This window comes from Symphodus melops (assembly GCF_947650265.1).
Source record: "Symphodus melops genome assembly, chromosome: 23".
Taxonomy (NCBI): Eukaryota; Metazoa; Chordata; class Actinopteri; order Labriformes; family Labridae; genus Symphodus; species Symphodus melops.
In genome coordinates, this window is record NC_136713.1 from 10,782,218 (window position 1) to 10,804,508 (window position 22,291).

Consider the following 22,291-nt stretch of genomic DNA (forward strand, 5'->3'; position numbering starts at 1 on the left):
CCAGGAAACACAATGTAACCACATGTCACATATAGAGACTAAAGACAAGAGGATGTCATGACAGGAAAGAAAAAAGCCCCCCACTAAACTTATTACCCCTCTGTTTCAGGAATCTTAATTAACTCTAAAATATGTAGGCTATATAAACGTAATAATAACACGTGACTATACAGCCTGAGTAAAGATTCACGAAACAAATCAACACCGCCACAAAAAGTTGTGAATGCAAGACACGAGTGTTGGACGGACATCTTCTGTCTTCCTTCTGTCTCGTCCACCACATATATGGACTTTTTTTTTAGTTTAATGTTCGGTTTCTTACACTTTCAAAGAAGTGTAAACTATGATTTTTGTTTTTGTTGCATATCCAAGATCTAAATTAAGGGCATGTAGCAGAAACTGTTCAGTGACGTTACAGAGGCTGCTTTCACACATGCACAAAACTCCTGAGAAGCTCCACACACATTCTGTTCAGCTTGCACAAAACTCCTGAGAAGCTCCACACACATTCTGTTCAGCTTGCACAAAACTCCTGAGAAGCTCCACACACATTCTGTTCAGCTTGCACAAAACTCCTGAGAAGCTCCACACACATTCTGTTCAGCTTCACGTGTGAACACAAAGCTGCGTCTCCCTTTTTTTTTTCCTCCTCCTCCTCCGCCATTTGTTCTTGGATCCTGTGATCACGTGAGACGTCCGTGAAGTTTTTCCCCACGAGTGCGTGTGTGAAAACGGCTTTATAAAACATTGACTCATTTCACGACGATACGAATGACTATGGCTTCTGTGTTTTTTGTGTCACAGCCTTTGAGAAACATTGATTGTGATTGTTTTACCCGCATGTGGAGAATGTATTGATTAACATTTCGTGCAATCAAATACCAATGACTGCTTGATTTGAATGAAAAATAAATTAAGACATCAGTGCTGAATTACCTCTTTTAATATTGTTCCCACTAAACAATCTTATAGCGTGAACTGAGACACTGTACGCTAACTGAATGGACTTGAGCTTGTTTAGTGATTTAGTCGAAGTGCTTTTACACCACGTTTCACACTGATGAGTCTACAATGCTCAGTGTCTGTCAGTGTTAACACATGCACACGTCCTTGATGCAGCAGCAGAAAGTGCTTGCGTTAAGGCCAAGGACACGTCCACATATGTCTGCAGGAGGCAGGGGGATTGAGCCTCCAACCTTCTAGACTGAAGTTATAGTGATTGGACCTAAGAACCTTAGAGAGACTTTCTCTGCCGATATGACGGCCCTTAGTAGTATTAGTGTAGCCTCTAGTACCACTGTTAGGAACCTAGGAGTTCTATTTGATCAGGATATGTCCTTTGATTCCTACATTAAACAAATTTCAAGGACAGCTTATTTTCACCTTCGTAATATCTCTAAGATCAGGCAGATCCTGTCACAAAATGATGCTGAAAAATTAGATCATGCATTTGTTGCCTCCAGGTTGGATTACTGTAATTCTATTTTAGCAGGGTGCTATGGTAAATCTCTAAAGACCCTTCAACTCGTCCAAAACGCTGCAGCTCGTGTTCTGACTAGAACGAGGAAAAGGGACCACATTACTCCTGTATTGGCTTCTCTCCATTGGCTCCCTATCAAATCTAGAATAGAATTTAAAATCCTTCTGCTCACCTACAAAGCTCTAAACGGTCAGGCACCATCTTATCTTAAAGAGTTAATTGTACCGTACTATCCATCAAGAACATTAAGTTCCCAGAATGCAGGCCTGCTCGTGGTGCCTATAGTCTCTAAAAGTACTATGGGAGGTAGAGCCTTTAGTTATCAGGCACCGCTCCTTTGGAATCGTCTACCAGTCGGGGTCCGGGAGGCCGACACACTAGGTACTTTTAAGAATAGACTTAAAACTTTTCTTTTTGATAAATCTTATAGTTAGGGCTGGCTTAGGACCAGCTCATAGTTATGCTGCTATAGGCCTATACTACCGGGGGAACTGGCACCAGGATCTCTTATCTCTCTCTTAGTTTTCATATCTTATTACTGCTTGTCACTATCTTTATATTCAAGTTACTAACCTCTCCTTTTCCTGGGAGCTCCTGAGCTCTCTTAGGTTCCTTGGGACTGTTGATGAGGATGGCCTGCCCAAACAACCCCCCCCCCCCCCCCCCCCCAATCCTATCCTATTCTTCTTTCTGCATCTTGTCCCATCTCCCCCATCCCATTTTCAAGCCCAGCATAGTTTAGCAGATGGCTGTTCCGTCATGAGCCCATGCAGGGTCTGCTGAAGATTTCTGCCTGTTAAAAGGAAGTTTTTTCTTGCCTATGACGGATTAAGCTGGGCTCTTGTATTATAGCCATAAGTAAGGTCCTTTACCTGCTTTTGTAAACATAACAATGAGCATGGTCTTGTTACCTGCTCTTTCATTAATGTTAACAGACAAACAGTAAGGTTCTTTACCTGCTTTTGTAAAGTGTCTCGAGATAACGCCTGTTATGAATTGATGCTATATAAATAAAGCCACTGAACCACAGCTGCACATCAAGTCATTTTTTTCCCCCACATGATATTCTGTAGGGTGGGCTTGGCCTCAACAAAGATCAGCCAAACCAAACAACAGGAAGTAAATCAGACCAGAAGTCACTGAGTGCAGCCTTTACAGCAGACCATCAGTTGTTTGACAGAGGTGGACATCTGGCTCGAGACATTTCTTCACCATGAAAACAAAATTCTGCTTCACCATCCTTCACATGTCCATCCTGGCTGCTACACTTCTCCCTTTGGACATTCTCTGTAAGTTTTTGTCTTTTTAATTAATGGAATAAAAAACTGAAAAGTTATCTATAGTAAAGAAGGTGTACATTAAAAATAAATGTTTCACTGTGCAGTGGTAAAACTCAACACGGAAATGACCTGGTTACAAATATGGCAGGAACAATGAGAGAAGTGTGTATTGTTAGCAGAGAAAAGATGGAGTATATTTTACTGCACGCAATCACATTTAGTGATAAAAATGACCAAATGTCTTAGTTTGGTAATTTAAACATTTTTGAGACATTTTGGTCTCTTTATATCGGCTAAAACTCGACAAATGCAAAATGGCAGAACAGCAGTGTAGTGGCTGAAGTCTGTGCTTCCTGAATTCAGACCGCGGTGGACATCTTAAAACGTCTTTAATTTAGCCTCCATGCAACATTTTCTCCAAACGTGTTCCTTCTTAACATGAGCGAACCCCATTCTCAACTTCAACACAGAATCAATCATAGCTTCACATAATCTGGAACCTACTCATTTTCTTTAATGTAAAACAGAACCCAAAGGTAAAACAAGGCACCTTATAGCCACAAACAAACCACACATGACTTCCTCTGTGTGCTGAGGTGCTGCAGCAACGAACAACCAATCTATTGAACTGCTTTTATATTCTTCATCAGCTGGCCTCTCGTGAGAAAGGGAGCTGCCTGTGATTGTTACTTGTTTCAGTGTCAGAATTTATTTGTGCATTACAAAATAAAACATTGAAGGATGATATAATCTATACTGTTTGTTGTCATTTTCCTTGCAGGTGCAGATGAATGTCAAATTCAGATTAATGTACATAAAGACACAACATATACAGCTGTCCTTGGAGAAGAACTAAAGATCAAATGTCCTGTTAGATTCTGCAACGATTCACCACCTGAAATCTCCTGGGCTAAACTCTCAGAGGACACTTATGTTCCTGTAAACGTCAGCAGGGGAAGTCGCTTCAAATCAGAGTTTACAGTTTTAAAGGATTTAGAGGGAGTATCAGTTTTGATCATTCAAAACGTTATCAGAAACAACTCTGGTATGTATCAGTGTAAAAGTCATTCCGGTGTTGGACACAAAATCAAAGTTTCTGTCAATGGTGAGTTTGACTTTGTCTTTACAAAGCATCAAATGTGGCTGATATTAAATTCCCCTTGTTTCATCCATAGTTCTTCATGTCATTAAGAATTGTTATGTTATTTTACAGGTAGTGATGCTAACAATAATAAAATCAAAGTTTCTGTCAATGGTGAGTTTGACTTTATGAAACTCTTCAATCATTTTCTGACAGTGAGTCGGTAACTACGAGTTACTTTATTAACTCTGAGTTTCTGAGACAAATGTCCCCTTTTCACAGGCAGACCAGACTCTGAGGACCCTTTTTGGCATTCTGTATATCGTGTTGTTGGACTCATGGTGTTCGTCGTCATGGTGATCGCTATGTTTGTCACGTCACACTGTTTGCGTAAAGGTGAGACTTTTGGTTGAAGGAGCCACACAGGCGCTCTGCAGACCTCCTGCTGAGACTCAAATGAGAGAATTTCATTGAATTTAACAAATATTCAATGATGCTCTTTTTTTTTTTCATTTCATTTCAAGGCGTCTCATGTGGAGGAAGATCCAAAGACACACCGGATCCAAAGAGCCAGACTTCCCATCAGGCTTTGCCTTTAGATCAGATCTATGAAAGTGTTCAGTAGTCCTTGTGTCAGAGGTACAAAGTTAAAGGGTGAAGAATATATGACAGCATTTATTATGGATGTCAGATTTGTTCACATTTGTACTTTAAATAGGTGGATCAATAGTAGGCTTCTTTCTTTTTCTCGTAGGCTTTGGAAATGATTATTTAGGCTTTTCATGGCTTTGAATTAAATAGTTTTAAAAGGAAGTACATTGTTGTTGTGAGAGATGGAAGACAATTTCTGCATGTGAATTCCTGCAAATGAACCTGCGTTTGAAAGTGTGTGTGTGTGTGTGTGTGTGTGTGTGTGTGTGTGTGTGTGTGTGTGTGTGTGTGTGTGTGTGTGTGTGTGTGCGCGTGTGTTTTGCTTCCTCTGTGGGGGACTAACTTTGTGCACAAGTCCCCTGTAAATATCCCTCTGAAATGTTGCTGTCAGTAAATCTCGAGTGCTGCTTGTTCTTTATTTGGTCTTCATTCTCTCGTCTGATGTTTTTATAAAACAGATCTTTCTTTAGTTATCTGTATTGCTTTATGGAGCAGACGGAGTGATACCAGAAAACACAATGTAACCACATGTCACATATAGAGACTATCAATCAATCAATCAATCAATCTTTATTTATATAGCGTCAATTCATAACAGGCGTTATCTCAAGACACTTTACAAAAGCAGGTAAAGGACCTTACTGTTTGTCTGTTAACATTAACAAAGGGCAGGTAACAAGACCATGCTCATTGTTATGTTTACAAAAAGCAGGTAAAGGACCTTACTTATGGCTATGTTACAAGAGCCCAGCTTAATCCGTCATGGCGTGGCAAGAAAAAACTTCCTTTTAACAGGCAGAAATCTTCAGCAGACCCGGGCCCATGACGGAACAGCCATCTGCTAAACTGTGCTGGGCTTGAAATGGGATGGGGAGATGGGACAAGATGCAGAAAGAAGAATAGGATGGGATAGGTTGGGGGGGGGGGGGGTCTGGGCAGGCCATCCTCAGACTAAAGACAAGAGGATGTCATGACAAGAAAGAAAAAAGCCCCCCACTAAACTTATTACCCCTCTGTTTCAGGAATCTTAATTAACTCTAAAATATGTAGGCTATATAAACGTAATAATAACACGTGACTATACAGCCTGAGTAAAGATTCACGAAAGAAATAAAGTTTCTTTAACAGACAAATGAAAACAACAGCCAACCTACCAGTCAAAGCAGCCATGCCAATCATGAATAATTAGTAGCCTTCAAAAACGGAAAGAAATCTAAAAAAAGATTTTAAAATTCATTAAAATCTACCCTGATAAGTTTGCGCAAAAACATAAATGAACCGTCAGGACAGATCAGTTTTTGTATTAGGCTTTAAACGTGTTCATTTCTGCTGTTTAAACATGTGATCTGAAGGGATTTCCTCAGCTTTAGGATTCAGCCTCAAGTGGACAATCGAGGAACTGCAATTATGTGTGCCTCCAGATTGACTTCATCTTTTTTTATCTGCAGAGGTTGCCACTTGTATAATGTGAGCTTCAGTGATTTTGAAACTGAATTTGACTGATATATCAGAAACAAACACTTCAGATTGTATCTTGACTTTTTACTCATTTCATGCAAACAAAAATGACCAGTAATATCGATTCAATATTGCACTTGTTGTTTTCATTCCAACACTGATGAAAGCTGTTTTGAAAATTTTCCATTCTGTGGTTTAAACACCTTATTGAAACTCGAACAAATCGCTAATAAGTCATGAAAATCCCTCCATGTGCATTAAGGTTCAGTATGAGTCACCTTCACATGAAGACGTTTGAGTGTTTGGAGCAGACACACGAGGGGAAAACTCACACGCTGCTGTTATTCAGTTCATCATCAGATCAACTCTCTTCCACTCCGAATCCAGGAAGTGACACCTTTCAGTTCACACTGAAACCAGCTGAAAACTCGACAAAAAGGTGAAGCATGCCATCACCACGAAACACCGTCTGTGAAGTGTGAGTCTTAAGGTTGTGAGGCATTTTTAGTTGTGTGTGTGTGTGTGTGTGTGTGTGTGTGTGTAGGTATTTTACATCACAACACACCTGTACTAAAAGTGATGTTGAATATCTTGATTTAAGTTAAGGATGAACTTTCTGATTTCGTGGTAACAAGACTCTAACCACATTTATTGTTTTTGTTTTTTTAAATATCTCCATTCACCACTAGAAGTTGTGTCAAAGAAAAGTTGGTCATGGTGGTGAAATGGACCAGTGGTTGATAAGGTGTGTGAAATAAGATGACGAGATAGGAGCGAGTCGGACGTACAGCGCAGGGTGCAGGAGACACACGTGGGATGTGCTACGTCTGTGGTTTTCACAAAGTGTTATAAGATGACTTACAACCCAGCGTGCCTACACACTCAGTGTGGTACAGGCACGACGATAATTGCACAGAGTTGCACCCCACCCTGCATGTGTCATCGCCCACCATCCAGCTTGTGACACACGCAGGTAGAGCCGCAACACAGGAAGTTCCTCTACCCTTTAGCGGATATTTTAGTTGATATTGTCACAGAAATTATAACAACTTTGCGTTTTTTTTTGGTTTTTTTTTTTGGTACAGTGAAAGGGAAACATAAATTGGACGGGACAGGAAAAAGATTGAACTCTCCCTTTATCGAAAAAAGAAAAACAAGCTCGCCCTCTAGTGGACCAAAAGCGAAACATTCTCAATTTAAAGGGCAAGGAGCCTGATGATGAAGCAAGTTAAGCTGAATGAAGGAAGGCGACTTAGATTATTGTTTCCTTTCAGAGAGGCTCCATGAACTTTAAAAACCACCAAGGGACCGAGCAATAACACACCACTCATTTTTATGTTTACTTGTAGTCCATTCAAAGTTGGCACACACTTTCCTCCTGATAAGCCTTCCTGCTTTTATTCATCGAGTCAGATGATTTGCTTTAATCACAACAGTGAGGTTAATAATAATAAAAATAAATATGTCACATAGGAACCACTGAACCCTTCCTGTCTTTGTGAGGTGTGTGGAAGCTGAAGCAGGAAAAACAATATTTATTTTCATGATAAATGTGAGCAGAAGCGATTGCGATAGTTTGGTCTCAGAGTGTAGAGATTAAACCCGGAACAGGATGAGTCCCGTTTGATTAAATGTTAAGAAAATGAAAACATCGATGAGACACATAATCAGGTGGCTGCACATTTTCTAACAGGAACACCCAGCGAGCTTTAAAGGACAAACGTTGACCAGACGAGCAGAAACACAGAACAGAGATTTGAAGGTTGTCACACGCTGCCTGGTTCAGATGCATCTCTGCAAGATACAGCTGAACACTGAAAGACTTTAAACAGTTTGACCCTTCCTCGTGCTTTTCATCCTTCATTCAAACTGTGAATATTAAACATGATTACAGATCACTTTTATAAAGATAGGCACGCAGATCAAGAGATCTGTAGAGGGCCATGTACAAGCATAAAAACGAGTACTTGAGCCTCTCTGCTGGTGCCACAGCATGCCGTTGGCGGGTGTGGTGGTGGGGGGGGGGGGGGGGGGGGGGTAGATTTCCAGGTGCACTTGAAAGCTGCTGCTCAGAGGCACGTTTATGTTGATGACATCATGCTACTGTGAAGGTCTGAGGGTGAGATTTTATAATCTCCTCAGTGGTCTAAGGCGGATATGAGTTTCACATTGTGCAACCTTCTGCTGAGGTTTCTGCGCCGCCCACAGTCCTCAGACATCACAAACCAGAAAACGCCAAAAAGAGTACAAGCCGCAGGAAGGGTCGGTAATGATGCTGATGCAGGATTTAAACGAAAACGCTGAAAATGGAGGAGAGAGAAATACGCACGAGATCAGCAGGAAGGTCTGGATTTTGCTAAAAATGAGAAAACAGTGAATCACTGCTGACTTGAAGTAGCAGTCGTAAGACTGGAGGAGGAATGAAGCAGCAAACAGACAGCTTGGCTCAGTTTGTATGAACTTTAATGAAGGCATTTAATAACATTTAAGCCCCGTCAAAGTCTTCATAGACAGATAATTGTTAATAGAATAAGATACTTTGACTGTACTGTACATTAAGCCCACAGGCTTAGATCAATATATTACAAAGAAAAGCTCCATTTTAACACTGGTGTCCCCTTCAGTTTGATTTAGAAATAGTGTACAACAATGCAAACAAAACCACATGTGGACACGCTCCAGATTTACACACACACACACACACACACACACAGGAACAGTTTGGGCGGCGTTGACCACCCGTAACCCAGAGGTTACAGGTTGACCACGCTTCCACACAGCAGCTAAAAATAACAAACCTTTCATTCTTTCAGTCTGAGTCAAACATGGACGCTTCACACACAGTCAGATCTGAGCCTCTGTCCTCCTCCCTATTTTTTTTTTTTTTTAATTTGCTGTAATTTGGATGTCCTGTGCAAAGTTGGCACTCCTGTAATCATCCCCTTCTTCTTTCAAAAACCACAAAAAGAGGGTTTCTAGGTGACGTCAGCATCGGTCGCCACAGCAACGGACAGCCGATGTGACCTTAAAGGCCGAAGTGAGACGTCCCCTCACGCTGATGTGATGGGAGCACACACGACCACGACCTTTGCCGTCTCTCAAAGTTTTGAAGTTTTTCCGCTCCATCTAATCTAGAGGCGTGGCGTCGGAGACGTCTGTGGACCAATCAGCATTGAGCAAAGTTTCAATTAAATCTGAACACATCTGGGAAGTGTGTAAACTCTGAAATAATAACTTATGATTCAAAATCAATTCTAACTTTGATTTCAGGATGAAACAAACATTAGATTTAAAGAGTTTTGAATTGGGGTTTAAATATTACCGTCTCTTTACATTGAAACTATATCTGTTAATTTAAATAAAAAAAGGTTTATTTCCTAATAAAGCAACCAGCGATGTGATCACAAGGATATCAATAATCAAGCAAAATAAGCATTAAGATTCTAGCTGTAGTTCTGTTGTACTCAGTGTTATATGACAGGAGGAGTCCATGCACGCTGTGCCGTCACAGTTCTTGGAAGCAGAACCGGCCGGGTCGGTTTCGCGCTTCCGCTGCGAGCAGCGAGGTCAGGCTCCGAGCTCGGCTGGACCTTCATCAAAGCAGAAGGGAACGCCGGACTCCAAATCAGTCTGCACAGCAAGAAAAGAGAGATAAAGTGTTCTGGTCAGGTTCGCCAAAAGAAATATCCACTTTTTTTCTTTCTTTTTTTTTCTCCCTTCGTTTTGCTACGATCAAATCCTTCCTCAGTGACCCGCATGTCCTATCAGGCTGCGACAGCCTTTTCCTCACATGTTAACATCACTGACTGTTCCTTAATGGATTCATGTACGACAAACATGATCTCCAGTAAAATGATTTAAACTCCCTCTACAGCAAACGAGCGTTTCCACAGCGAATATGTCAAAGAAGCAGAGGTCACATTTCTTCCCTCTAATCCCAAAGATCACGTCTGCAAAACACAGAAACATAAAGCGAGTGAGTTGGGGCGCCGTGCCTCTTCCTCTTCGATTAAGCGTGGTCATGTTTGGCTTTCTGGCGAGCAGCAGGTGCCACTTTTCTCGAAGCAGCGGCCGTGTTTGGTTCTCTTCAAAGAGCTGTTTTCTCTCAGGAACAATCAGTGTCAGACTCTCAGTTCCTCCCTCAAGATCCAAATCTTCAACACGCTGGTGTGCCGGACCGGATGTGGTCACTCCCCTGCACTTCCTGTGAGTTCAGATAAAAAAGGTGCCAGTGGAAACGTTTACTTTCACTCCTTATGAGTGGTTCGTTTTCCCAAAACCAAACGCCCTATACTGTCGTCTGTGCATCTCCAGCAGGCCGCACCAAAGAAATCATGGAAGCGGAGGACCCAAATAGACCCAGCGACCATTTTCCTGGAAGAACCTCAGGCCTCGGTCCAACTTCCCAGCCGTGATTGATTGAAGCTGAGTTACGCCCACTGATTCAGAAAGAGCCACACAAGGCTTTGTGGTCCGCTCGCGGTTCAACCCAAGCCGCAGACATCGCAACCTTTCAGGCCATTTCACAGCGGGCTTCTGTCGAGCACGGCCCGAAACAAGCGCTTGAAATATCCTCTCTGTTTTGGTTTTCAAAACATTCTTGCTCCGTCGCTTCACTTCCTGGCTGCGACATGAACGCACAAAATCCATCAGCCAGATTTAGAACGACATTTTTCTACTCGTCTCGACAGTGTGAAAGTGGGCGGGGCTTACGGCAGACCGAGGCGATGTTTGGCTTACCACAAAAAGAGAAAGGGCATCATTTCAACCAAAACATGCCATCATGTGTCGCCTGGTTTTAAAATGCAGAAATCCTCATGAGGCGAGTCGAGTTTCTTCAAGCAGAACAAGATCCATCATAGCACATTATAAACTGTTTATATATTTACATGTTTTCATGAGTCAAGATAAATAAGATGTTTTTTTTGTCATAGATTTATTTCACAGTTCTGACACTCTGTGACCGGTAACTCTGCTTCCTGCTGCTGGATGTGACGCAGCTTGAATCAGACTCCCACTAAGGACTTGAGACTCTTTGCATGACAGCTGCTCCTTCCCTTAAACAGCATCTGAATCCCATCACAGTAAACGGCTGTATCTTCCTGCCAAACGTCGGGCCATGCAGTGACTGGAAACGGGGGGTGTTGTTCTAAACTGAGCCGGCTTTCAACTTTGACCTCTGCTCCCTCCTCCTCCTGCAGGCCCGTTTTACGCCTGCCCGTGCTCCTCCGCCATCCGACGGATTAAACACAGAGAAGGTCTTTTTTCTCCTGGCTGCTCCCCCCTCAAGACAATCAGCACAGCCACTTGTTATTCAGCTCAGGATTCAAGAAGCTGGAAAACGAGGGAAGACTCTCCCCTCCAGAGTGGGAAAGCGCGGAGCCAACAGGGAGCTTTTTGTCGTGGTCGAAAAAATCTATTTTTTGCTGCGACCCAGCTGCGATCTATTCCGAGATGTCTCACGCTGAGTTCTGGCCACAGATAGTTGAGCAAGATCCCACACGACACCATCAATCACGTACGATTGTAGCTTTTCAGTCGAGGCTTTCCCCTGACCCGTGCGCTGATTTAGGGACGTTTACAACACAAAGATTTTGAAATGGAAGAGCCACGCAGACGCCTTAAAATGTGCGTCGTGTTAGTTGTTTGGAACTGGATGAGGAACGATACGTTTGATTCGATGTGTCAAAAAAACACTTCATCGTTTTACTTCATGAAAAAGAGTTCATGCTAAGGGTTGGTTGATTATCACACGCACAAACGAAGCTGTGTTATCTTCTTAGTGCGTTAGCAAGTTTGAAATCTCGTTCTTTTTTCGAAGTTGCCGACTTAATTTGATCTTTTCCAGCAGTGAGGAAACTACGCATCCCACAATCCATCGTGATTCCAACGAGAACGTTCAAAACGCAACCTCGTGGGAACGTCGGCGCTACAGGAGCGGCCGACGGCATGAAGTTTGCAGGGGCACTATAACAGAGGGCTCCACCAATCAGAAATGTTGCTCTGACACTCGAGGCTTATGGGTAGTGTAGTTCTTTTCCCCAAGATTGCAAATAAACCAGGTTTCGTCACACGCTTCTGCTCAGGGTTTCCAATTGTCAGCGGAGTCGCGCTGAGTTCCCACTTCTTGAAACCTTTCCAGGCTCTATTGTTGGGAAAGTATGCCTTACATTTTTTGGGATTCCTCCTGTGATTTTGGTCAGCCCAGGGTAAAATTGTGCGTTGTGCTTTTCCAAACCCAGAGGAGCCCTGGGACCACCGCGACCCTGAGTCGTCAGCTCCCACGTTTTGTTTTTCTTCCTGCAGGACTTTTGTTTGGCCAGCAGCAGCACCGGCGTCAGCCAAGGCTTCTGTCACTGCTGCCATAACTTCAGGTTTTTTTTTTTTTCCTCCCCGCCTCTCCTTGTTTGCGAGGAAATTTATGATGAAGAGGAAATGGGCAGCGGGTTCGCACGCCACGTAACGCTAGCAACGCACGGTTTCCGTGACACCCTGCGAGGATTTTGGGAAAAGGTGATAACAGGAGTCAAGGGAGTGTCGCTGACAGATGATTGGGCAGCCGCTCTGACACCTCTGTGTGGAAAGTATCTTGGGAGGCTGGAGGGCTGACCTTTAGAGCGCTTTCAGGGAAACTGGCGAGGCATCTCGTGCTTTGATGATGCTCTTTTTTCACCAGCACTCCTTCTTACACATTCACCGTTAGACATTTCTCAATGCTAAAAGCTGAATAATGTTAGCATACTGTTTAACCAATCAGCTCCCAGAAGATCATACTGGGCAATTTACTCCTACCTCTTGTGCAATAATCAAGATGTCACCTGATCTTATTTGTATTTTTATTTTTAAATTTGATTGCATGGCAATATTTATTTATGGGACAATTTGTGCAATAACATTCCATGCATGCATACTTACTCGCTCTTTAATTGATGCATCATTTTTACCCTTTGATTATTGTTTTGATGCACATCTTTTTTTATCCACTTATATTTTTATCTATTTATATATATTTTTTTTTTCTGCCTTCCTGCAGTAACACTGTAAATTTCTCCGCTTGCGAGATGAATAAAGGATTATCTTATCTTATTTATATTTACCGATATAGATTTTGATCAGAGCCCAAACAAGGAGCTGAGAGGCGTTAAACGCTGCGTGAAGTTGAGGGGAATACCATGGGTTTCATTTACAACCAGTCACAACTGTTTCTCTCTGCCCACCGCGGCGTTAAACACTCATTATCGTCTTTGCTCATCCAGCTCATAAACTCCCAGGAGGTTGTTTTCTGTTTCTGTAACCAGAAGATATGTGAACAATTCATCATGACTGTGTCAAAGGATTCAACTTTATTATCTTTGGCCTGTTTTTTTTTTTTAAAGCTGCTTGTCATTCATATAGCCACGCCGGTTTCCTCTGAGCCGCCCAGAAAAAAACAACAACCTCAGAATCCGTTTGTGTCAACATTACTGCACAAAACGCTTCCTTTTCACGCTCCTGCTCCGTGCTGTCCCGAGCTTCTGCAGGACTGAAAGTGGCAGAAATCCACAGTCGAGCGCTCACACAACCAGCATTTTTCGATGACTGCTCTGATTTGCTTTTCCAACCCTCGCACCCCCCAGCAGCTGCTGCACAGACTGTGTTATTCGAGCAGTGTGGCCTTTAAGGGTTTTAAGGGGATTTAACCATCAACTATTCGACTGGGTCGTCATTAAAGATGAGCACAGAGCGTTTTTGCGGGGACGTGAAGCCGCAGAGTTTGGACTCACCGTCAGTACAGATGAAGCACTTGCAGAGACACACGCATAGACAGAGGAGGAGGATGGCCAGCACGCCGCACACAGAGAGGAGGACGACCATAGCTGGAGACACTACAGAGGAAAAGCACACCAACATTTACCCCCCCCAGCACTGTACATGCTGAGTCATTACAACCTGCAACAAGCACTGATGATAGTGGGAAGAGAATAAAGTGTGTTTTAGAGGGAAAAGAAGCCTTCTTATATGCGGGGACATTTCAGGATTCAGGACTTCTTCAAAGTGGCCATAATTACCCAAGACTAAAATAGACTACCTCCATGTTTGGCCCCCCGGGGACAATAAAGTTTTTTTGAATGGAATTGAATGTTTTTAAGTCTATGCAAAAAACCCCCCCAAAAAACAAACAAACATTAAGAACGAGCTCCTTACTGTTCGTGTTCACAAGAACCGTCAGGGGTTTCTCCAGACCCGGGTGGTGCACGATGCACTTGATGGACCGTTCGCTGAGCAGTCCCGACGGGAACGACAGCGTGCTCGTCACGATGGTGGTGCCGTCGCCCTGGTCGTAGGACGACGTGACAGGCGGTCCGAGGGTTTTGTTTTCCCCGCCGACGTCCCACGCGATGTCCGCTGCCGGCCGGGACTGAGCCGTGCAGTTTGCTTCGGTGAATCCGGAGGACGAGGCGACATGCGTCACCTCTGGTTTGGGTAAAGCTGGAGAAAGAAAGAAGCGTGTTAGTGAAAGTCTCTCTCTCTTTTTTACTTTATAGAGGTGGACAAAGTTTACTGGGGCTGTAACAAACTTCATGAGTCAGCATTTTTTCTGCTGTTTTGTTTGGCTTATTTTCCTCGTTTCTTGTTTCATCTTCCAGTTAATGCCGTTGGTTTTTGTGTTTCATCTGACGGCAGCGAACAGAAAGCCGAGGTTTTGTCGCCGTGCCTCCATAAATGGAGACGGAGGGACATCGCATGTCCATCTCTGCTCCGCGGACAACAATGACACGACTTGTCCTCATGACTGGCCGCCACCGAACAGAAGCCGAGCGGCTTTTAGTGACTCTGTGTGTTTCTCTGTCTGAGTCTCTGCTCCAATCTGATTGGACAAAGCTTGTTTAGACGTGCGAGGAGACCACACAAACACACACACAGACACACACACACAGACTGAAGGCCTTGTGTCTCGGGAAACAGTGAGCCACTCATCCCCTGGGCTTCATCCCAAATTAAATCACCACTCTCCCATCTGAGACACCCCCCTCTCTCTCTGCCCGGATTATCACGCCAAACACACACACACACACACACACACACACACGAGAGGTGTGCTCTTGACTTTTGCAGTAAACACCTCTGCGGAGGATTTAAATGGCCGGGGTTAAGTGCTGTCGGGGGACATGAAGCAGCGTCAGAGCAGTAGTTTAATGACCAGAATAACTCTCCCCTCTGTGCTTTGTTTATACGCCACTCTTCCCTTTCCTGCTATAGGACACACACACACACACACACACACACACACACGCTTCCTCTCAGTCTATGATTCTGTGTGTCTCAGCGTGGAAGCACGTGGTCCCCTTCAGGTCCAGTAGGAGGAAACGTGCCTGTTTTCTATAGTTGAGTTTTTGTCGAAGCAAAGAGGATTTCGATGATCAGAGGAAACACAAAGATGTCCGTCACAACGTTAAAAACAAAAGGCTGTGAAGTTTGAATCCGTCCTGGTTGCGTTGTTTTATCTGATCGGCTGAAAACACAAACTGGAAATAACATCAGTGATAAGACACCGAAATATCTGCACCCGACAACATCCATCATGTTTAACGGCCACCACAACAAGGCTGCGTTTAAAGTCTTTGGCAATCTGATGCTCTGTGTTACATTTCCATTTAATTCTGTTTCACTGATGAGGTCTTCTGCGGCTTTGACTTTTTAATAAAAACAGTTAATGAAGCTGGAGGCGTGGCGGCTTAAAGGCGACCACAGGCGCTCCGGAGTCGTGTTAGTGGAGGCGGAGGAGTGTTGACCGATAAAAGTCAATAAGGCTGTTCTGGTTTTGTTTTAAAGGTATCTATAAGCGTCTGCAGAATGAGACGGTACTGACCATAAACGGAGAGACAGGTGGTGGCGCTCTTGGTGCCGTCCGGAAACGTGTGGAACTCGCAGGTGTAGCACGCCTCGTCCTCCGTCCTCACCTGCTGGATGGTCAGCTGGGTGTCGCCCAGAGTGCGGCTCAAGTCCACCCGACCCGCAAACTGCTCCGCCACGTCGTAGTGCCGTCTGGTGTAGGAGACCACTTTTGCGGTGTCGCCCTGCTCGGCCGTCTTCCTCCAAAGCACCTGCTGCACCCTCGCGGGGAGGCTGTACCGGCAGGACAGGGTGGTGGACTTCCCGCTCACAGCCGTCTTGTTGCCCTCCTGGTGCACTTTACCTGCAACAGGAAACATGAAAACAGACGGGATGTGTCACGGTGCCGTTCGTGGAGTCGTGTTTGCTTTTGTTTTGTGTGCAGGTGACATGGCAACCAGAGGAGTCTGGGAGCCATAAACTCGTTTGTGCCAATTAGAAAAGTACAATAGGAAGTGCTGAGGCGAGGCAGCAGGGGGGGGGCTGACTCCCCTGCTGGTTTGGAGCTCAGACCTTTGCCTGCTTCTTCCTGTTTTAGGAGTTCTGTTGAGAAAAACAAGCAACTCGACGACCTGGACAGAGACTTTGTGTTTGTGGGGAAAAAAGATTTTGGCGTTAGCTGCGCAGCTTGAAAACGCTTATTTCTCTTAAATCTCTTATTTCTCGCTTCATCCTGCAACAATGCGTGCCTTTTCTTTTATGAAACGTCCAGCTCATTCAATCCACACTAACCCGTGACGCTGACGCACGTCTTCGCCTCCTCAGAGCCCGAGGGGTAAACGTCAAAGACGCAGCGGTAGCAGCCCTCGTCGTCGGGCTGCACCCTCTTGATGGTGATCTGGGAGGCGTGGTCGTTGGAGGCGGTGAGCTGCACGTCGGGCTCCTGACGGCTGATCAGGGGCGACGCTCTCTGCTCGTACGCCAGCAGGACCTTCTTGTGCTTGTCGTGCCAGCGGACCTGTTGGACGGTGTCTCCGGGCGCCAGTGTGATGTCACAGGTGAGGAGGAGGGGACGGCCCACCTCAGCTTTTAGATCGGCAGGAGCTGAGACTTTACCTGAGTGGAGAAAAAAAAAAAGACACGAGTTAAATGTCAGTCAGATAAACTTGTCAGTCCACTCGTCGTGGAGACGATTAAATGACGGCGTTGCTTCAGTTGAGCTCTGACAACGTACCGTGTGTCCTTGAAACAGCCGTCCCTCCGATCCAGAGCAGCAGACACAGGGGCAGAGCAGGTCCACACATGGCACACTCAGGCTCACACGCTTGACCCTCTAGCACATTCAGGCTGCAGCGTCAAACACAAAAACGCTGCCGGAGCGCTCGAACCCGCGCCGACCACAAAAACCTCCAAACAGCCGACTGTAAACAAGAGAGTGTATCAGGACAGAAGAGGCTGGGAGTGATGCTGTCAGGCGCCCAGCGTTGTGACTTGTCAAGCTGCTGTTGGTCAGCACAGTTGTGGCTGCATCCCATACACACACACACACACACACACACACACACACACACACACACACACACACACACACACACACACACACACACACACACACACACACACACACACACACACACACACACACACACACACACACACACACACACACACACACACACACACACACACACTGCTGTAATGAGCGGTCCGAGCAGTGACAGCTTTACAAAGATTACACTCTTTGCACGCCAAAAAAAACAAAAAAAAAACACATCACTGTGGGTCAGTTTTTGCATCTTTCACTCGCGGTTGTCACGGTAACCTAATGTGTCAGCATCAGCAGAAGCTGTTTGGGGGTTTAAGAAACGTTACCTGCAGGGTCTAATAGAAGTTTAAATGTTCACAAACAGCATGAACAAAACAAGCCGCTGCTTCAAAGTCTAGACAAGCGCCAAACCTGAGATTTAAAAAAACCCAAACAGATCAACGTAGCCGGGTGATGAAGAAAGAGGTGAGGCGGTGTTAGTCATGAAGGTGGCTTTAGAGGGAGGTGAGCAGCAGGGTGTGTTTGCCCAGTGGAGGTGTATTGGTTGGTCGAGTGTTAACATCTCAAGTTGAAAATAAGTAGAAATAGCAGAAATCAAGTGTAAACTGGCCTTTAAATGTGACGCTGAGTGGACTCTGTGGGAGAGAGAAACCCGTCTAAACCACACGACAGACCGGGTCCAGACCTCAGAGGTTTATGGGTGTTATTTACTCTTTTACAGCGCCAGCTCATCTGGCTTCAAACATTCAGCCTGCTTCTGACGGGCTGCACTTCAAATCACGTTCCCACTACAAACACAGCGTCTGACAGAGCCTCGACACATAACCACGAACAAGTCTTCAAACTCCTCTCATAACGGTCCACATTTATTCAAGGAAAGTTACAGGTACTTTTAGAGATACGCTTCAAATCTCCTGTTCCACCAAAGAGGGATTGAAAACAGGTGAGGAGCCTTCATCCAGATGTGCATTAAAAAGTCTTTAAGCTGGTTAAGTGTTGGGCAGATGTTTTTGTTTTAATTTCTTTAACAGCATGCTGAAGCAGGAAAATGGTTCAAATGAATGACCTGCCTCACTTTTATGTTATTTCAAAGCAGGAGGAAAAGAAAGGCTTTTAAAAAAGAGATCACATCTTTAAGAGCGTGTAAATCTTTCACATGGCAGATTTAACACGTGGAAATCATAAAAAGTAATACTACGCTGTACACATATTACTAAGTGTAAGAAGATTAATAGGAAAAAAGGGCAGTTCCACACATTTTTAACCTCTTTTTTTTGGGGGGTTGTAAACCTTTCTCTGAACAGATTTACCAAGCTAAAATAAAGTAAAATAAATATGTCAAACAAACATTGGAGGACAAATGGCTCTATAAAATAGTAAGCCAATTTTGGGGTTTTATACCTTTTTTTTTTTTTTTTAGTTGTCACGTAGAAACCATTAAAATATGCAATATTTTCTTTACATTTAAAACAATTTCACCACATGTAAAGTGAAAACTTTTATTTTTAGCTAGAAATACTAACATTGAATGAATGTTTAAACACCGAGCATTAAAACACGATTTAAAAGAGTTAAGTCTTTACAAACCAAACAAGTAAAATGACTTAAAATGTGAATTTCTTTTAGTCAAACGGCGATATGCTCAAAATAAGTTTCTTAAAGTGTCCTGAAATGTTATTTTATGTTTGTTGACTTAACTTTGAATTGACTTAACTTCTTCATAAAACGAGTGAAGGTGAAACGTGAAGTTTTAAAAGTTTAAAATCGCCGTGTTATTCTGTAAATCTCAAAGACACTTACCAGCTGACAGAAAAAGAGTCCTTGATATTACAGTCAGCTCCCAGAGCGTTTTCAAATCTTCCACAGAGATAGCTGAAGTCAAACTGGAGCGCTGCTCGCCATAGTTCATGCATTTAACCTGAAGTGAGACCCTGCTACTGTTTTTCACGCCCACCACATCCAAACCCAAACATCCAGCACTTCTCCCATTCTGAGAACACAGTGACCTCTAGTGGACAGGTCGCGCAACTGCGGCCACACAAATTCACTGCAGCGCTTTGAGTGCCTCACGGTATGACATGCAATGTTTTAGTTTTAGAAAAGGATTGAATTCAGACAGGTAGATTAAAAAAGATGTTATTGAAAAAATGTTTAAACAATAAATCAGTGCATTCACAGAATTTCAATTTGCAGCCTGCATAAATCACACGTTTTTAAAAAGTCATTTACAATCTGATAAACAAAATGTATGATGGAGAGCAGAGTGACTGAAAAATTAAAGATTTGTTACTGTATAGAAAAACAAATATTGTACACCAAAGGTAAGCAATATTCATTATGTATCATCAGAGTACACTATTGGGCTGTCAGTTCATTTATGGTTGGTCATCAACATGCTGCCAGTTCATTTTGTCGCCTTGTGTTATTCTGGATAACTGTTTAAAAGCTGTCGTCTACAGGGTGGTGTTTGAAGTACAGGTCGTTGTCCGGTCGACTTTTTAACAGAAGATCCGGTCCGCTGCCTCGTGCTCTCCTGCTCGTTCTGTTGCTCCATTAAAGGCGTTCCTTTCCTTTAGTGGGGAAAAAAAAGTCCTGCTCAATTTCTCCATCTATTGTCAAGGCTTTTTGGTTCTATTAAACAAACAATACTTACAACATTCTTATGAAAGATAAATGATCTTACTCGTGAGGTTTATCAGTTGCTAGCGGCGTTTTGATCACCTCAGGATCCTTCTTGTTCTTGCAGCAAGACTTAAAGCTGGAGTTTTAAAACGTGTTTTTTTAGGAGAGATCATTACAATTAGAAAACACACAAAGTGAAGAATTGGTTTAAAGTGATTTTGGCTCGGTTGATGAGCTTTTAGTAGTCAGAAGACTAAGAAAGTGATGTGCAAGCTCAAATCCATTTACTCATTGATTAGGGATGTTTGACTGCATTCACATTCTGGCGTTTGTTGGATCAGAACGTCTCAGTGCAACAGCATAAAAGATCTGTACCTGTTCAGTTGTTTCCGTTTCAGCAACAACAGAAGCAGCACGCAGAGAAGAACCAATAAGAAGACTCCTGTCACAACTGGTGCAATGACCAGAGTGATATCAGCGTCACTGGATCCAGAATCAACCTTCAAACCTGATAAAAAAACAAACAAAGAAAAACGTCTTAAATAAGACGCCGATCGTGTTTCGAAGTTATGATTCTATTCATGTTTCCTCACTTGCAGGAGACGGCTGGGCTGCAGGAATCATCACATACTCCTTCCTCGGAGGAACGGCAGGCAATTGAGCTTCACATTCAACCCGTGTGCTGTTGTCATAGTTACGCCTCAGCACACCTGTGGCGCTCACAGTGACCGTACCGTTTGTGTTTTTGTAACTGTGCGTAGAAAAATTGAGTTTGTGATGCAGGACGCTCAATGAGAGAGTGGGAGCGGGTCGACCCGTCGCCGAGCAGGAAACAACGACCTCTTCAGAAGAGTTTGATTCTCTGACGTGTAGGACGGGTTCATGCAGCTCTGAAGAAACAAGAGGAGAGTTGTAAAAGAAACTTCAGGGGTACCATGAATGTTTTATAGAAATGAATGCAGGTACTGACCGTAGAGTCTGAGACATGTTGAACAAATGAGAGCACCGTCAGGGTAGGTGTTAAACAAGCAGCGATAGCAGCCTTCGTCCTGCTCCGTCACCTTCCTGATCACGATGGAGCTGCTCTGCAGTCCGGCATCTCGAAACTCCACCTTACCTTGAAATCCAGTGTTCACGCGTTTAATAGAATATTTGCTGTAAGTGCCGACGTTCCTCTCTCCGTCAGGTAAAACCTTCTGCCAGGTGACTTGATGAACCTCCTTAGATTTCGCCAGCGAACAGTTTAAGCAGGCCTGGCCTCCCACTGCTGCCATCACAGTCCTCTGAGTTTGTATCAGAGCTGCTGGAGCTGCAGAAGGGCAGTCAGACACAAACGTTATTTAACATTTCAAAATAATCCTTGAAGAAAAAATTAAAGAAATATTGGGTATTTTTTTAATTGCAAAGAAACTCCTTTGCTGAGGATACAAAAAAACCCTTTGAAAAGGCAAGTGAACTACTGGAGTTTATTCATTTTCCAGACTTTTATGAGGAACATGATTCCTCTTATCAACAACTTTTACAATTAAGAGGCACAGACAAGTGATTTCAATGGAAGTATTTACCTATATAACTCAAAATAATTCAAAAAGGGAACAAAAAGTTCCTCTCTTATGTGAGTGAGTCTGCATGTTTCAGTGTTTTATTCTTTAGTATTCCTGACATGTGTCTGTCTGTGTCCTCACAAAAAGACACAAACTGACATGAACTCTACAGACTACAAAGCAGTGTACACTAATGAAGCCGGGATCATTGTTTGTTTTTCTCTGCAGAATATGAAACAGAATAAAAGTTACACCAGGAGTTATGCAACAGTATTTAAAAAAAAAAAAAAAGCGCCAAAAAACTTTACTAAAATAAAAACAGACAGGAACCACCAGCTGCACTCAGATGAATAAAACATGCATTAGAATTAAAAATCATTGCCTTAGAATGAAATCTTTCTTACCTTTCTGAAAGACTGTCAGCACACATAGAGAGAGAATAACTGCACGATGTCTCATCGTGATTGAATCTACCGCCAACTAAAGTGAAAGTGACAGCGGACACCGCTGCAGATTCATGCTGGTTAAATCTGGATCAACAGAGACCTCTAGTGGCCAGGAGGTGTTTACACACTGTACATGAGGGTAACGTTTTTACTGTAAATTATTTGCACTGTTAATCATGCACATACCTGCATTCTTACATTCAATTATTAGGCTACAGGCTGTGTGTGTGTGTGTGTGTGTGTATATATATATAAATCAGCAGGTAAAATCAAGTAATGAAATAGTAATCGCTGTATTAGAGCTCGTAGTTAAATCTGAGCCAACAGTGCCATCTGGTGGACACAAGTTGTAACTGACGCTGATCATTTG

General features: G+C 43.5%; 2 protein-coding genes across 2 annotated transcripts; both read right to left on the bottom strand.

Annotated features, from left to right (window-relative positions):
* Positions 1–8,396: 8,396 nt before the first annotated feature.
* LOC306818997 (OX-2 membrane glycoprotein-like) lies at positions 8,397–17,128 on the bottom strand. Its single transcript, XM_079336744.1, has 6 exons — positions 16,998–17,128; positions 16,556–16,879; positions 15,801–16,127; positions 14,135–14,419; positions 13,714–13,815; positions 8,397–9,580 (listed from the first exon to the last, which is right to left on the bottom strand). Exons 1-6 carry the CDS (start codon positions 17,065–17,067, stop codon positions 9,576–9,578), a joined length of 1,113 nt encoding a protein of 370 aa, XP_079192870.1. The 5' UTR covers positions 17,068–17,128; the 3' UTR covers positions 8,397–9,575.
* A 2,301-nt stretch (positions 17,129–19,429) lies between these two features.
* On the bottom strand, positions 19,430–21,967 carry LOC306818999 (nectin-3-like). The gene is made up of 6 exons (XM_079336746.1): positions 21,880–21,967; positions 20,902–21,240; positions 20,525–20,821; positions 20,307–20,439; positions 19,993–20,067; positions 19,430–19,879 (listed from the first exon to the last, which is right to left on the bottom strand). Exons 1-6 carry the CDS (start codon positions 21,932–21,934, stop codon positions 19,732–19,734), a joined length of 1,047 nt encoding a protein of 348 aa, XP_079192872.1. The 5' UTR covers positions 21,935–21,967; the 3' UTR covers positions 19,430–19,731.
* Positions 21,968–22,291: the final 324 nt, after the last annotated feature.

Coding starts and splice junctions, on each gene's coding strand:
- LOC306818997 (XM_079336744.1), bottom strand. CDS start 17,067: ATGTGTGGACCTGCTCTGCCCCTGTGTCTGCTGCTCTGGATCGGAGGG. Junction 14,420..15,800: donor CACCTGTCTCTCCGTTTATG/GTCAGTACCGTC, acceptor TTCTTTCTCCAG/CTTTACCCAAACCAGAGGTG. Junction 13,816..14,134: donor GGTTCTTGTGAACACGAACA/GTAAGGAGCTCG, acceptor TTTCCTCTGTAG/TGTCTCCAGCTATGGTCGTC.
- LOC306818999 (XM_079336746.1), bottom strand. CDS start 21,934: ATGAGACATCGTGCAGTTATTCTCTCTCTATGTGTGCTGACAGTCTTT. Junction 20,822..20,901: donor AACATGTCTCAGACTCTACG/GTCAGTACCTGC, acceptor TTGTTTCTTCAG/AGCTGCATGAACCCGTCCTA. Junction 20,068..20,306: donor AAACGGAAACAACTGAACAG/GTACAGATCTTT, acceptor TTAAAACTCCAG/CTTTAAGTCTTGCTGCAAGA.